At 37.0% G+C, this 15,488-nt stretch overlaps 1 protein-coding gene across 6 annotated transcripts in view; it reads left to right on the top strand.

Moving 5' to 3' along the window:
• HECTD4 (HECT domain E3 ubiquitin protein ligase 4) overlaps nt 1-15,488 on the top strand; it is a 109,063-nt gene that overhangs the window by 65,758 nt on the left and 27,817 nt on the right. For all 6 annotated transcript variants that reach the window (XM_050924253.1, XM_050924251.1, XM_050924254.1 and 3 more), the window contains 18 exons: nt 825-978; nt 2,135-2,415; nt 2,821-3,010; nt 3,724-3,805; nt 4,569-4,771; nt 4,925-5,060; nt 5,784-5,966; nt 6,063-6,233; nt 6,632-6,801; nt 7,272-7,387; nt 10,607-10,710; nt 10,999-11,160; nt 11,281-11,429; nt 11,735-11,814; nt 11,940-12,103; nt 12,691-12,928; nt 13,402-13,538; nt 13,693-13,819. In XM_050924253.1, coding sequence (XP_050780210.1) covers nt 825-978; nt 2,135-2,415; nt 2,821-3,010; nt 3,724-3,805; nt 4,569-4,771; nt 4,925-5,060; nt 5,784-5,966; nt 6,063-6,233; nt 6,632-6,801; nt 7,272-7,387; nt 10,607-10,710; nt 10,999-11,160; nt 11,281-11,429; nt 11,735-11,814; nt 11,940-12,103; nt 12,691-12,928; nt 13,402-13,538; nt 13,693-13,819 — 2,847 coding nt within the window. The remainder of the gene's footprint in view (nt 1-824; nt 979-2,134; nt 2,416-2,820; nt 3,011-3,723; nt 3,806-4,568; nt 4,772-4,924; nt 5,061-5,783; nt 5,967-6,062; nt 6,234-6,631; nt 6,802-7,271; nt 7,388-10,606; nt 10,711-10,998; nt 11,161-11,280; nt 11,430-11,734; nt 11,815-11,939; nt 12,104-12,690; nt 12,929-13,401; nt 13,539-13,692; nt 13,820-15,488) is intronic.

Genomic DNA, 15,488 nt, shown 5'->3' with positions numbered 1-15,488 from the left:
ATATTGTCTATTTTAAAATCACTGCTAGACGTGAGAGGAAACGGTATAGATTTTTTTTTAATCTTGCATTGACCAGCCACTGACATTTACGAATAATTATTTTTATCAAATATAAAATATTTTATTATCTATATTAAAAGTTATGAAGCGCTTTGATATCTATTGATGAAAAGTGCTGTATAAGAGCTAAGTAGTATTAGTTATTATTTATTTACAAATAGTGTTGAGATGGGATTTTAAAATGAGTGGGAGGGGTGGTGTTTTTAAATGAATCGAGAAGTTTTTCATTCTAGAATTTTTTAAAAAGGGAGAGGCTTGAGTGGCATAGTGTCAGGTTTAATCAACAGTATATGCAATGGCTCAAATTCTTCTTTGATGTAAGTCCAGTGGAATAATTTTGTCATTTCAGTATTTTTTTTATCTGACAAGCTGTTGGTGAACTTGAAAAAGTTCTGTTGACTCTTGTATTCTTATTTATAGAAAACCAGTACGTACGTTTAGATACCCGTCTGAAATTTCTGGAGCCTGGGTTTTCTCTAAATTGTGTCTTTACGTGAAATTAGCAAAATTACTTTGGTGGGAAACTTACTCACTTAAATATTACCCACATAAATAGAAAAGTATGTTCAACTACACTGTGTCGTAAGACTGAATGTCCATTTGTTACCTAGCAACTAGATGTTATTGCAGGTTTGATTTGAACTCAAAATGATTTTTTGTAAGCAATTACTGTACTGTAAATGAACGTGTCTAGGTTTTTCCAATATATTACTTTTTTATCATGTATACATTTACAATTGTACATTCTTGCATTACCTTTGAAGGTGGTTCAACAGAGGCTGTTCATTCTGGTCTGGCTCGTCAAGTCTCCAGCCTTCTTACCAATCACCTGGCACGAGCAACAGAATGTTGTGGTAATCAGGCTGCTGGAAATGATGCACTGCAAGATGTACTTAGCCTTCTTAATGACCTGTCAAGGTACTGGAAGTACTTCAATAAAGTCTTTTCTCCTTTTTTTTTTCTGGATTACTGTCCAGTGTTGGAAAGCACTTCATTTCCTCTAATGGAAATATTAAAGATAATGACACCTCTTTCAATACTATTCCAAAAGCTTGAGGCTATTTTGAAATGTGGCCTGCAGCATAAACACACTTGTGTTAAATTTTAGGATCAATCCCTTGTTGACAGCAGGTGAGGGTGTGTAGACGTCCAGTAGTACTTTCTGAAATTGAAATCTATACTCTTTGTGGCAGAGTCAAGTGACTTGTTTGACAACATTAATGAGCTTACGTGTGTCACATGCCTGCATATTTTTAAGATATATGCTGTAACGGAGTAATAGTTTATTCATTAAGAAAGAAACTATTCAGTATAATGCCTTTGTAAACCTGACCCTGCCGTCCTTGGTATAGTTTTTATTAACCTCAATAGGAGTTGTACACTGGGAACAACTGCAAGATTGGATATGAAGACTGCAGTCTCACATATTGTTTTTGGCATTTTACTGTGTATGGAGTCTTTTTGTTGATGAAAAGTGACACACAGCTGCAGTAATACCCGAGCTAAAGAACTTTTTTGTATTTGTGCTGGTCTGTGGAGTACGTACTGAAATAATACAGTACTTACATGTTACAAAGGCAGTTAGTGAAGCGGAATATCACAGACTTCACAGTTGCTCTTATGTTTATAAGCTTTGGTGCCTAGGGAAGCTTTCTTGGATTTTTTGAGCTGGAGGATTAATGGGACTAAATAACACATTCAAACTGTTTTGCTCTAAAATTTGTCATGAAATCTCAAATAATGGAACTATCTTCAAGATCTGTTTTATGAGAGATTATATGGGAAACAGGCAAACATTTTTTATGGGAGTTGTATAAGAGGCTCCAGACACCAGAGAGAAATAATGGGGTATCATTCATCTTGCATTTGAAATTGATTGATTACTACTTAACTCTGATGGATCATTTTGTGTGTTTAATTTTAAGTACAGGCTTTAATAACATAATCATGTATCTCCATAAAGATCCCTTTACCCTTGGCAGGATGTCATCTTATAGTTTGTATTTGATTTCAGGAGTATGATTTAACTTTCCTGTTTTGCAGTCAGAGAGATGACTATGCTCTTTTCTCTCAGGAGTCACATAGGTAAAGCTATCCTGAGCCAGCCAGCCTGTGTGTCCAAACTTCTCTCACTGCTTTTGGACCAACGACCTTCTCCAAAACTCGTCCTTATAATACTCCAGCTGTGTCGTGCTGCGCTTCCTCTCATGAGTGTAGAAGACTGTGGCAATGTTGAACTGCCCCCATGGAGTTACTCAGTGCCTTCCCTGAACAGTGAACAGGATGACCCCAGTGACCCAGCCTCCAAGATTGCATCACTGCTCTTAGCAAAATTGGCAGATTATGTGGTGCCAGGTGCTAACCGTTTCTCATGTCTAAATGTGTGTTCTTATTATGTATAATAAATGTGTCACAGGCTTGAGAAATAATGCATTATTGTGTAAGAGGCGTGTGTTGACAAAAGGCACAATTAGGATAAATGAGTATTAAATGTTAGTGTTCGGAAGGTTAACTTGCCAAAAATTTATCAGCAGGATGAGTTTGAATATCTGGAAGTAGGCATGTTTCTATAACTCTGGCATTCTGACTGTTCAGTGTAGTTCAATTTTCTGAATAGGGTGCTTATTGCAGACACGTGAAAAAAAGCTCATATAAATCTAAAGGCAATGCTTTTAAAGCCAGGAAAGTTTGTTAAGGAAGCTGACTTCAAAACAATCCTGAAAGTATCTGACTGTTGCGCTTTTTCTTTTCTGCTTGAAGGATGTCAGACAGTTCTGTCTCCAACTGCGTCTGAACCAGATACCACTTTGGCAAAAACCAGCCCAAAAAATTCCATAAAAGGAGATAAAGATCCTGGAGAAGAGAGTGAGGCAGTGGATGGTAAACTTTCTATTTTTATTCACAAACGGGAAGATCAGTCATCCCATGAAGTCCTTCAGCCCTTACTGAGGTAACTTTAACTCAGTGGATTAGAATTGACAAAGCAATTTTGGGGTTTCCATCTTTATTTCTATACAGTGCCAGAACTGTAGGAAGATTTTGTGTTGGAGATGATTATAACTGAGCAAAAGCAAAATGCTTCCAATTCTGTTTCTGTTGCTGCTCGTAAATACTGGGATTTTTATCCAAAAGTGAGTTTTGGTGATGCTGTACAGCTACATAAATAGAAGTGCTGGAGGAAGCGATGTTGGTAGTTCATTATATGACACCCCTGGCTCTGAGTCAGCCTTGAGCCACTGCCTCAGTATAATGCTAACAGGCAGTGTTCTTAAACCATTCCTGCCAGCAGTGCTCTCTTTCAGATGAAATGTAACTCCAAGACTCTTAGGCATTCATGGCCACTAAAAAAAACTCATGATACTTTTTTTGTAAAAATAGGGGAATTAACTGCAGTAGCATCACCAGATTGCGGGTGTGAATAACTACATTCTATATACTTCCATATCTGCTGCAGTTTCAGTACATCTTGTGTCCTCAACTCATTACAATTGCTGTGATATTAAGCAGCTCAACTGGAGAGAATTCTTTTCACTACAGAGCTGGTTGAGTTCTTCATGTAAATAAAGGCTTTAAAGTGCTTTGAGATCCGTTAGAACAAAAGGATAGCTAGTTCACTAATTTTACATAGTAAAGCCACATTTTGTTTTATTCGTACATTTGTAGTAGTTCAGAAGGTCGACCATTCCGACTTGGCACTGGAGCTAACATGGAGAAAGTAGTGAAGATGGATCGGGACATGACTAAAGTAAGGAAGTAATAAAGATAATTGTTTAACGTCTTAGAAATCATTAGACAGTCAACATTCTCACTACCCCAGTGTTCTTAAGACTTCTGTAAAAAAACCAGAAAACTAAATTTAATTCTCTTCCAAAAAGATAAATTATTGGCTAAATATTTATATTAAACAAGTGAAATTCAAGAAAACTTGTTCATAAACTTAAGCATTATAATGTTGTTATTGACATGCATATGTAAATCCTTGAAAAACAGATGTTGTGTTACTGCAAAAATATTTCCACTAATGTTTTCTCAAACATGTTTGTGTCATGGTTTTGTGTTCTTTCACAAGTATTTAAGGAGACTGAGTTTTACTTTTATGGATTTTCATCCCAGTAAATTTCAAAGATCATGTTAGAATATTTAAATAAATCGGTTTTAAATTCATACTCATGAGTATTTATGTCAGAAGTACTCATGCATTCTTCAGTCAAAGAACAGAAAACCACCATGTGATTATCTGACCGACTAAACTAATAGTATTGAATCTACTCCTTGATCAAGTCATCAATTAAAATAATGAAATCAAACAAAAAAATGTCCAGTGTGAATAAGGAATACAGTTTGAAGAAGTGTTGATTTCTTTGTGGTTATACCACAACTGGAGTTGGGGGGAAGCTAAAATTTGTCAGATAAATGAGTCCCTTGGCTCTGGCTAGCTTGGGTTATGATTGGTCTGAATAGAGCTAATTAAATAGTCACTTTGAATATCTTCCATATTTCTTTTTCAGAGTGGCTGCTGTGAGGTTATTACAGAAGAGGCTGCAGCAGCTCTTCGGAAGGCTACCAAGTGGGCACAATCTGGCCTAATTGTCAGTGTCGGGCCACCTATTGAATCTGTCAGTCCAGAAACCACTAGTGGGCTGTCAACTGGTGACAAAAAGAAAACTGCTCAAACCTCCATTTGCAGGGAGAGGAATTCTGAACTTGCCAGGTAGAAACTCACTGTGGAGTCTTCAAAATAATATGAATGTCTTTGTAGGAATGTAGAGAGTAACTATTAGTACCCTAATCTTACATCACTTGTGTTGGGCAGGGGTAACAATTGAAGCATTTATTGAGCAAGTGACATTTTTCTTCTATACAGGACAGATCCTGTGCGTCCATTTATCAGTGGTCATGTAGCAAACAGTATGGCAGCAGAGGTGATTGCTCTGCTTCACAGCTTATTGATGGCACCAGAATCAAATGCAGCTCAAATATGGACAACAACGGCTGAAAAGGTAAGCAACGGAGGATTAGATATAACGGAGGATTAGATATCTAAATGTGTGATGCACAGTACAACTTTTAACTGTTGGCATTCCTGAGCCAGTTCCTTCCTCTCCTGATTCCTTGTTTAAAATATATTTTTTAATTGTCACTATCCAGCTAGATACTGTCTGTCCTAATAACTCTTCTTGGGCCCATCTGCCATTTCAGAGACTGTGGGTGGAGGATGGGAGAAAGAATTTATCCAAACAGATCTGGAAACAAGGAATTGACTGCTGATAAATGACAGTGTTACATTTTTTATACTTCATAAGACTGTTTATTCAGGCAGTCATCCTGCCTTGACAGACCAATCCTCTCTCACCTGGACCCCTAAGGACCAAAATAATGGTTGGAGGATGAAATCTTTGCTTCCAGATCGCTTAGCATACATCGTGGCTGCTCTGGCTATGTGCTGGAGAGATGACGACACATCACTACACTTAGCCTGAGCAGCCACAATGTATGCTATATGCTGGAGAGAGGATGACACATCATTGCACTTCTAACAGTTATGTGTGAATCAGCAATGGAATCTGGCTTTGTTACTCACTGATCAAAGATCTTATTTTGAAGTATGACTGCATACTACTTCTTGAAAATTAAAATAGTTCCTCTGGTGTATTTTTAAAAAATTCAGCTATGTCCTCAGTGCCTACACTTTCCTGACCGATATTTCTGCTATGAATATTTAGGTTCTGTCTCGGGCTCTGATGTACATTCCGCAACTGGGGAAATATGCAGAGAGTATCTTGGAGAATGGGAGCAGCAGTGGCAGGAAACTTGCCAAACTTCAAAGAATTGCTCGACAGGCGGTAGCCGCACTGTGTGCTCTTGGTGGCTTTAAAGAGACAATTAAAATAGGGTCTGAAGTGCAGGTAATCAACTTCTTTTCCTTTTATACTTCAAATGGGAGGTGATTCTTTTGATCATTTTACAATTTTAAAGTTGTACTTCCTTGTTCATTTTTGTAGGTTTTGGGTAGAGGAATAGCTGGAAGCATTGGAGTGGTGGCTTCTATTAATGAACAGGAAGGTATAGCAACTGTCAGATTTCCACCTGCCAGTATAGACTGTAGAAAGACCTCACAAGCATCAGACATATTAACTATTCCATTATCTAGGCTCTGTGTTCCAAGATCTGAGGTAAGGTCATTTTAAAATCCAACATTAAGTGTAATAACAAATTGTAATTATACTGTGATTTAAAACGACGACGACAACAATCTGCAGCATGTAAAAGCCTAATTCATGTTTGGTTAAAGATGACTTGTGACGTTTACATCATTGTTTTAAACATTTCATAGTCATGTTTATATGTAATTTCTCATCCAAATAACATGATATTATTCATCCTTCAGCACTTAAGGATGTTCCGTAGCATGTTGTGTTACTTTTCCTTTTGTCTTGTGATTTTTGTCTTGTGCTGTTTTTGTGATAGTACAAAATGAGAATTAACTCCAGGTGATGAAACGCCCTCATGTCTTAGAAACTAACTACTTGAATTTAACTTTTTACCGTGCCCCCCCAACCACCACCATCAGGCATTGCCTCTTCATAAACTGTCCATTACTGAGAAGGTAGTACAGGCAGTCCAGTCCATGTTGCTTCCTCAGGAGGGAAGTCTATCTATTCATACCTCACTTCCTGCAACAGGAGATGGCTCAACTCCAGTAATGGCAGTGGTCCGGCTCCTTGGAGAAATAAGAACAAGGTGAGGTTTTGTTTATTATTTATAAAGGGCTGTAAGTGTACAAGGTGCTGTACAAAATGTAAACGCTCCAGCCAATTGATGTCATCTTGAAGCTTGTTTTTCCTATATAAATATTGGCATTTTGCTACATGGAACAATTGTGTGTGTAATAAAAAATCATATTAGTTTCCAAAAGGAAATAAAGTTAACTGACTTTGTTACAATGGCCTCACTGCTAATAAGGAGCCCAAAGCCAGGAGCAGACTTGGCAACCTGTTGAGCTGGGTGTTTTATTAACATGAACTTGGTCAAGTCATTTCTGCAGCAGTCCCAATGAACAGCTAAACAAACAGAAGTAGACAAGAATACTCATTTTGTTGAGGCTAGTCCTGAAATTATTTTCACAAGTATTGACATCAAGTTCACCATCTAATGTACATTTTTAATGTTTATACACATGTATACATTTTTATTTACTTATTTACATTAAGAGCATGCCTGGTGATGGCCCAGCTATTAGAAGACAGTTTGTTTTGTGAAGAATTCATACAACAATGTCCAGCTGCTGTAGAAGTTCTTAATCTGGTGGCACAAGAGTGCAGCCCTGGTATGTATTTAACATGTCCATACAGTTTTACTGTTGTATTTTGTCAGTGCAGTGAGATAACAGATAAGTAAGGTTAATTTTAAACTTTTAGATACTAGGCTATATCCCAAATAATAGTGAACTATTTAAATACTAAGGAAAGGAAGACAGTATTAATAACACTTACTAATATAATACAATGTGGCTTATTACAGTTGCAGAGATCTAAATAAATTTATGGTGGCTAATAGCTTGACTTCTTAAAATTAGGTGTTAGGTATAAAGGCAGTGGATTTACACTTAGTGTGATTATGGCCATCAAGTTTCCCCCCGTCATAATACTCTGGTCTCGTGGCTGATTCACTGGTTTTGTGTCTTGTTTTTGATAAAGAATATCAGAGTTTTCCCAGGAAGCCTCTCTTGTATTGATACATACATCAGGGTGCAGGTATACTTAGTTTTAGTCAATAGCAAAGTCAAGACTGAATCAAATTGCAAGTGAATTACTCAAAACTGTGAAAAGTTATAATTTTATCAGTAAGCTGCAATGGTGATTTATTTATTAGCTGTGGTATTTACATGAACGTACCCATTCATACTAATGTACAAACTGAGATAAAGGGAAGTCTCTAAATCTTAGACTTTTTTTTAATTTCACCATAGTTTTTTATGAGTGTAAGCTGCTGTTTTTCCTTCATTATTCTCTTTTATTCATTCTTTAGTGTGTCAGTGCTCTTCTTGCCTATTTTAAAGACTACTCTTATTTTCTTTCCTTAGTTTTAACCTCCCGATCCCCTCCCCTGTTTATGGGTGGGCACTTGGACCCAGCAGAAGTTCTAGGGTCAAGCACTGATTATAGGATACAGCCAGAGCTGCTTAAGTGGAGGAAAAGGACTGAAGAAAAGGAAGCTGTTAGACTGTAGAACCAAATGGAATTCTGTTAGACTTCCGATATGAAATTAGGTGTGCATAACTTGTTCCTATGCCCTAAATTAACTTCCAGCTTCATGCTCATGCTGGGTTATTGGTTCAAAACTAACTTCCAGTAGATCTTTATTTATTTATCAATATAAATATTTGCTGACCAGACACTACAAGTTAAATGCAAACAAAACCAAAGTTTTTTAATTAATTCATCCTCTTTGACACCTGATAACTGGTTACTGTGGAACAACCTGCAATAAGTGATATTGTTTTGTTGTATGTTTTTATATGATATCGACTCCTGACATAATTTAGTTTCAGGGGGACAGACAAGGGTGATTTGGTGATGTAAATTTCCAAATATTTTTTATTTTAAATGGTGCTGTGAATCTGACCATTTTTTTTTTTTTAACATTGAAATGTCTTACTGAAATTTCAGGGAGATTATCAGTCACTTTGGTGTTGATTTCTGCCTTTTTCTGTCTTGTAAATCTTTCTCTCCTCAACTGTTGTTTAACAGTAATATAAAAATAGTCAGCATTCAGGTTACTCCGCTGCTGTCTTTGGAACTTTTATTCTTACAAGCTTATTGTTTTTAATCTTTCACTTAAAATATATTGGCTTTGTAGAACTGTGTTATGACATATGATACTGTTTCCGGCAGTAAATATACTCAGTGTGGTTAGTTTAAATAAAGCACAAGTGAAAAAATTCTTCCTGTCTTTTCTCCTTAAGGTTTCCCTTCCCCATGTCACTGACATGGCTCCCCTTCTTCCCAAAGCGGATGCTATCTTGGAGATATTGTTTTCATTGGCTTCTAATGTTCCAAATCTAATCGTAATCAGAAATTAAGTTTAAACCTTTGAATCAATTTCAGGTGACTTAAATATCATAGCTTCTTTAACAAGAGTTTTAACCCACACTTTTTATCTGTATAGGGACTAGTGAAAATGTGTTGATTTATGTATCAGACAAACCTACAGATAAAGTAACAATAGGTAATAGCCAGGAGAAATTGTTACTTTACCCCTTCAGCTTTTCTTACTCATTTTAGTTTTTAAAAGGAATATTATGTAAATTTTAGAAGTATGATTTATTGTTCTGGATGCTAATTTAAATGTCAGTTTTAGAATGTTTGCTTCCTTTGTAGTCATTTGAATATTGAGTTAAATCCCCGTTAGCACAACTCTTTTTTAAATGTAGTGTTTTTCTTGATCAGGAATTCCCTGGCTCCCAGAGTTAGGTCTGTGCACAGTATAATACCTTCAGGGAAATGTTAACTAGGCCTTGAAGAGCTCAAGCACTATCTGCACTCAGCTTCTAGAGGAGACATGCACTTCATGCCAGTCTTGTTCTTTCAGTGTCAGCTCAACCGCAGGTTAAATATTTTGATAGGAGAGAAGGTTTATCTGTTCTCGTTCAGCCAAAGCTCCATGGCCTAGTTTTTTAAATAAGTGATTTGGGGCATCTCAGCTTTTGGGCACCCAACTTGACACTTAACGCAGCTTGATTTTTCAGAAAATGTTGAACACCTTCCATGTCTGTCTTGGTAACTCAGACAATGCAGTACTGTGCTTAACATTAATAGCAATCTATTCTATTCCTAGTGAGCATCTCCAATGGCCATTTTATTCCAATGGTCAAACTATAACTTCAAAGTTCCCTTACCTGAAAGTATCCTACAGACTTCAGTGCATTGAAGCATCTTGACTAGCTAACAGCAAACAGGGTAGTTTGATTTGATGGTGTCTTTGTCAGTTTCATTTGCAGCTGTAACAAGCTCACTGATTTTGTTTTAATTAAATTTAACACAAACATGTATTGTCATAAGGAAAATTAAACAAAACAAGGACATTCTGAATAACGACGGTGGGGTGTAGGTATGAGGGTGTCTTTCCACAATATGGATGTTAGGTGCTGTAGTGCTGTATAGTACTTCTTTACCATTCATGCTAGATAAAGATGGAGTGACAGCCCTTAATGCAGATCAACTGCTTTGTTAACCTAAAATGAAATTTCGCTGTTACTTGGAAATAATTTCCATTTAATTTTTAGACCTGTAATTCCTCTCATACATGAGGCTTTCGCTGAAATATAAGCCATTCTCAGGTGTATTCCATAGGTTTTTGTCAGTTTCGGGTTTTTTGATTTTGGAATAGGGAAGGGGAAGAAGTGAGGAAAGATTAATTTCTGAAATAGACCTGATTGTGACGTTTAGAGATTTTTAGCATAGGTGTAATCATTAGATCTCAAATGACTGTCTCCAGCTAAACTCTCATGTTCCCGGTATTAATGGTTTGGTTTGTACTGTTACAGGGGAGAGGCTTCTCATTGTAGAAGTGCAATGTGAAAGGTTAAGAATGTTGTATCGAGATTGTGCTCGTCCCCCACCTCCGCCACTCCAGGCAGACAGAAGACAGGTAAATATATCAACAAGGTGCTGCTTTTCTGGCTCTTTCTCTAATGGATTCAGCTTCTCATATAGTGGTCTAAGGATCACCGGAGTCAAACCATTACAGTGGTTTAAAGGAAAAAGAAAATTCATCACACATAAACATTCTTGAATGCAACATATGGATTACTTATGTTATATACTGGATCAAGTATGCATTCCATAGCAGATCTTGGATACTGGATTTCAGTAGAATGAAATCTAGCTTGTGACCTCAAATGCAGTCAGACTAAACCACTCTTTACCTGTTTTACAGCCCAAGGAGATTACTTGGAGCCCTTCTAGAGTGTTTCCACCTGTGCGAGCATGCATGTTCTCATCACATCTTACAGCTGTGACCTTTTTGGCTGACCCTAGTGCAGGCGGAGGACTGCCTCGTGGCACATTTATCTACGCTACCTCGCCAGTTCCAGTACAAGTAAGAAATCACAATGATAGAGCAAATTTCTGTGGTGTTTTACCTTCAGTTGTTTTTGTTTGTTTGTTTGTTTGTTTTTTAAATATGACCAACAAATTTTCTGTATGGCTGTTTCCTTAGGCCCCATCATTTTACTGGGAGATTGAAATAGTTTCCTATGGAGATACAGATGATGACACTGGTCCAATAGTTTCATTTGGGTTTGCAACTGAAGCAGAAAAGCGGGACGGCGCATGGACAAATCCTGTTGGCACATGTCTTTTTCATAAGTATGTTGCAAATGTGTTCATGAAAAATTACAGCCTGGTACACTACATAAACTGAGTATAAGCTCCTCTGGATTGGCACCAGGCTTGCTTTTTGTTCCTGAAAAGTGCTCAATGGATAATTTCAATGGAGGGATTAAAGTTTTGAAATATAGTAATTACTTATGAAAATGAGTAGAGTTCCTGTTGCATTTTAGCAGTAGGTAGCAATCACCTGAGCGCTAACTGATGGTCTTTTACAATGACTTTTTTACCTTAGAGGGCTGCTCTTTTATGTTTAACTTTCTTTTTCACATTTACTTTCTTAGTAATGGACGAGCTGTGCATTACAATGGCTCCAGCTTACTACAGTGGAAGAGTGTTCGACTGGATGTGACTCTTTCTCCTGGTATGTCAGAATTCAGCTTATTTACTTAGCTGAAAGAGCCTAACACCTCTTAAATATAAACAAGGTAATAGATGAAAAACAGAAAAATCCTTGTTTCTTTTTGGTCGTGTTCTATTTTCCTCTAGGTGATATAGCAGGAATTGGCTGGGAGAGAACAGAAGGCACTCCTCCCCCTCCAGGACAACCAGCTAAAGGAAGAGTGTACTTCACATATTGTGGACAGCGACTTGGGCCTTATCTGGAGGATGTCTCCGGTGGAATGTGGCCGGTGGTGCACATTCAGAAAAAGGCAGGTTTAACAATTAAACACGTATTTTGGGATGCATTTGACTTTCATCAACACTAGTCAATGTTCCTGTATGGAAACCATAAAATATTTTTAATATTATTTTCACCTTCATTTATTGATTTGAGTTAAAACTTACGTTCTCTTTCTAATGTGCATGTACCTTTAATGGGAGCTAGTCTCACCCATCAGGACAATAAAGTAGAGCTGGTCTGATGAGGAGAATGAGTTAATCTTTATATACAAATAGGCCTTACTTGACTATTACTTCACTTTAATCTTAACAGTGATCTTGCTGAAAATGACGTTTGGCCCAATGACTGTATCTTGAAAGTACCAGGCTGAACAATTAAAGCTTAAAGATTGTATTGAGCAGGTTTATACTTTGCAATTGTGTATTATCAGACTTATTCTTTAAAATTTATGGTCAATAGTGCAAGGAAATCCATATCACTAGAGGATATGGTAGTAACCAGTGGGGATCTCATCCTGTGGCCAAGGTTTGGAATAGGAAGATCATATCAAAGGGTTAAAATAGTACTTTAAAACAAAAGCTTCTTCTCTTATGCTTTATTTGAATTTTGTTACAGAATACAAAAGTCCGTGCTAACTTTGGATCTCGCCAGTTTGCCTATGCTGAGGGACAAGCTCACAGGAATGCTGCTGATCTGTGCATTGACCTAGCTGAAGAAATAAGTGCCAATTTTGAAGCGTTGCCTTTTGCCATGGCTTCTGATAGTGATAATGATGCTGGTACCAGCATAGCTTCTGATTCTGGAACCCATGGACCTCCTTGTAGAATTGCTGCTGTTGCCACAGCTCAGCAACGTAAAGTGATCATTAATAACATTTAAATAGCATGTTCAGTTTATTTCAGTAAAACAGTCTAAATGCAATTAAATGTTCTCTAATTGAAATTCTCAAGGTGCTGCCCAGATAAAATACAACAATAGTTAAAAAAGCACAATAGACATTGGCAGATAAATGCTCACTTCATTTTAGACAAAGCAGTCTAAAAATCAGTTATATTTCTTTTACATTATATAGAATAAAGCATTCAAATTGTTCTGAACTAAAGTAACCATAATGAACAATTATTTTATTAGGGCTCTGAATGTAGTTAGAGGCTTCACTTTATTGAGTTACTCAATGTGCTACACTATGTCAAAATGCATTAAGTAACTTCCACCAAGTGATTGGAGAGAGACCACAGAATGCAGCATATCTGAAGAACTTCATGAAATATTTTAGCATGTCTAGTAATGATTGGGAGTTCATTATTTCAATGTGGTTGGTTGCAGAGTATGACAGTGATACTTCTTGTCATTATAAAATGGAACTCAGCTATGAGAACTTCTTCACATCAGGCCCAGATCCACATCCCCCGGCTATTGCAGACGACGAAAGCGATGATGATGACGATGATGACGTCCCCCGGGTAAGGAAGATGGGACACCTCACATGTTACAAAGCTGCTCTCTAACTATAAATCTTGTATTTAAAGACTGATTTTTTTTCTTTGAGAAACCAGAATTTCCATTAAATCTCTTGTTCTAAATGCCATTTGTTTTTTGTTTGACTTCTCTTCCCAGGAGGATCACTATGCTCTCTTGGTTAAAGCCTGGGAGACTAAAGTTTTCCCTACAATTAGAAGACGGTTTCGCAATGAAGCTGAGAGGAAATCTGGTCTAGACCAGATTAAAGGGGCTTTACAGCTGGGTATGACTGTCAAATGTTTTTTTCTATGGTCATAATTGTATGTGGCATATAACAGGTGCAGGAATGAAACTGGAGGAGCTGGATTGGTCTTGTTGCACCTACTAGAGTCAAGGCTGCAAAACAGTTTGTGTTCTGTTTTTCACATGCTTGTAACTTATAGAAACATTCTTCTTTTGGGCAAATATTTTCCAAGCATGGTTTCTGCTCAAAAGTGAGATATTTTGTCGGGGGGTAGAAGATTTTGGAAAGTTTCTGCAAAATCTTTTCTGTTTTTTAGGTTATGAGCTACGAGTCTATGAGAACAGAAAAACATGTAGTAGTTTGAATTTTAAAAAGCCGCTTGAACACACTTTTTAGACGCATCTACATCAATACTGACTGAAATATGAAACTTGTGAGGAAGAGTTCTTAGAAAGAAGAAAGATTATAGATGATTGAAATGGTTGGCAGCTTTTTAGCATTTAATAGAGCTTAATAACATTCTACCCCCTTATGAGATAGTTGGGCAAGGAATAGGGGCTGATGGGACAACCTGTAAGAGGGAGTTTGTGTAAGTACCACATTAAAATCTCCCCACAAAAAAACCAGAACCAAGCTTTAGCACCAGGAACAAAAGGTCACAAATGCAGCAGCAAAAATAATAATAATAATAATGTATTACATTATTTAAGGGGAGTTTAGCATTTTTTTGCTACATTCTACTGTATTCAACAGAGTCACTACTTTCATTTGAAAAAAGGGTTCTACATTTTTCATTGCAAAGATCTAACCATTACAATATAAAGATACGGGCTGCTGACATGTTAACCTGGTTCTTCAGGAAACCATAGCCAGGCAAAGATGGGAACCTCAGGGCTTAATTTGGCTCTCTTTGAACACTAAAAGTAATGTTATTGTTGGTACCTTAATTTCTCTATTTTATGACAGATTATTTTAGTTGTATAATCTTGTATTATCAGAGATTTTTTCATTTACTTTTCTATCGAAGTTCTTTTAATCAAAATTACTTGGTTAAGGACAAAATGCTGCACAGTTTTCATGAACTCCTGATGGTATATCTGCTTTTGATACTTGATTTTACTTGCTATTCAGAAGCTATTGGCAAAGTGTAACCTCTATCAGATGTATGCTAATTAATTTTATTTTTATAGCTAGAAACCTTAACTCTAGTGTTAGGGTTTTTCCCAAGATGTGTCTTCTTCCATGTTGATAAACTAGTGATTTGGACACAGTGGAATGTTGCAGAAAGACTTTTCATTTCAGTACAAGTTTGGCAGCTCTGCCTCATGTGCAATTATTTGCTCAGCAGGAGAGTTAATAGCCTTCTCCCACAGCTTATGTATGGGGGACCAATCAGCCTGAATATTCCATGACAAATGTGCTTTGTAAATAAGTCTTTCTCCTCGGTGCTTTAGAAGGTCATTTTTTTTATTTCATTGCCACTCACAAGTTAATTGCACTTGGTAGGTCTAAGTTTATCCAGCAGCTAGCATGTGAGTGACTGAGTATGTCTTTGTTCCTAGTCGCCTGACACTGAGGTTCCTAGTCACTTCTTCATGCAGATTAAAATAAAACATTGCTTTAAAAAAAAAAAGTCGTGAATTCAGTAGGTAAACATTTCTGTTCTGATAAAATCAAAACAAGCTCCTGTGCTATGGTTTTCCCTTTA

The sequence above is a fragment of the Gopherus flavomarginatus genome, chromosome 15 (assembly GCF_025201925.1).
Source record: "Gopherus flavomarginatus isolate rGopFla2 chromosome 15, rGopFla2.mat.asm, whole genome shotgun sequence".
NCBI classification, from domain to species: domain Eukaryota; kingdom Metazoa; phylum Chordata; order Testudines; family Testudinidae; genus Gopherus; species Gopherus flavomarginatus.
The sequence above is the reverse complement of the archived record's forward strand: the minus strand, read 5'-3'. Positions and strand labels throughout refer to the sequence as shown.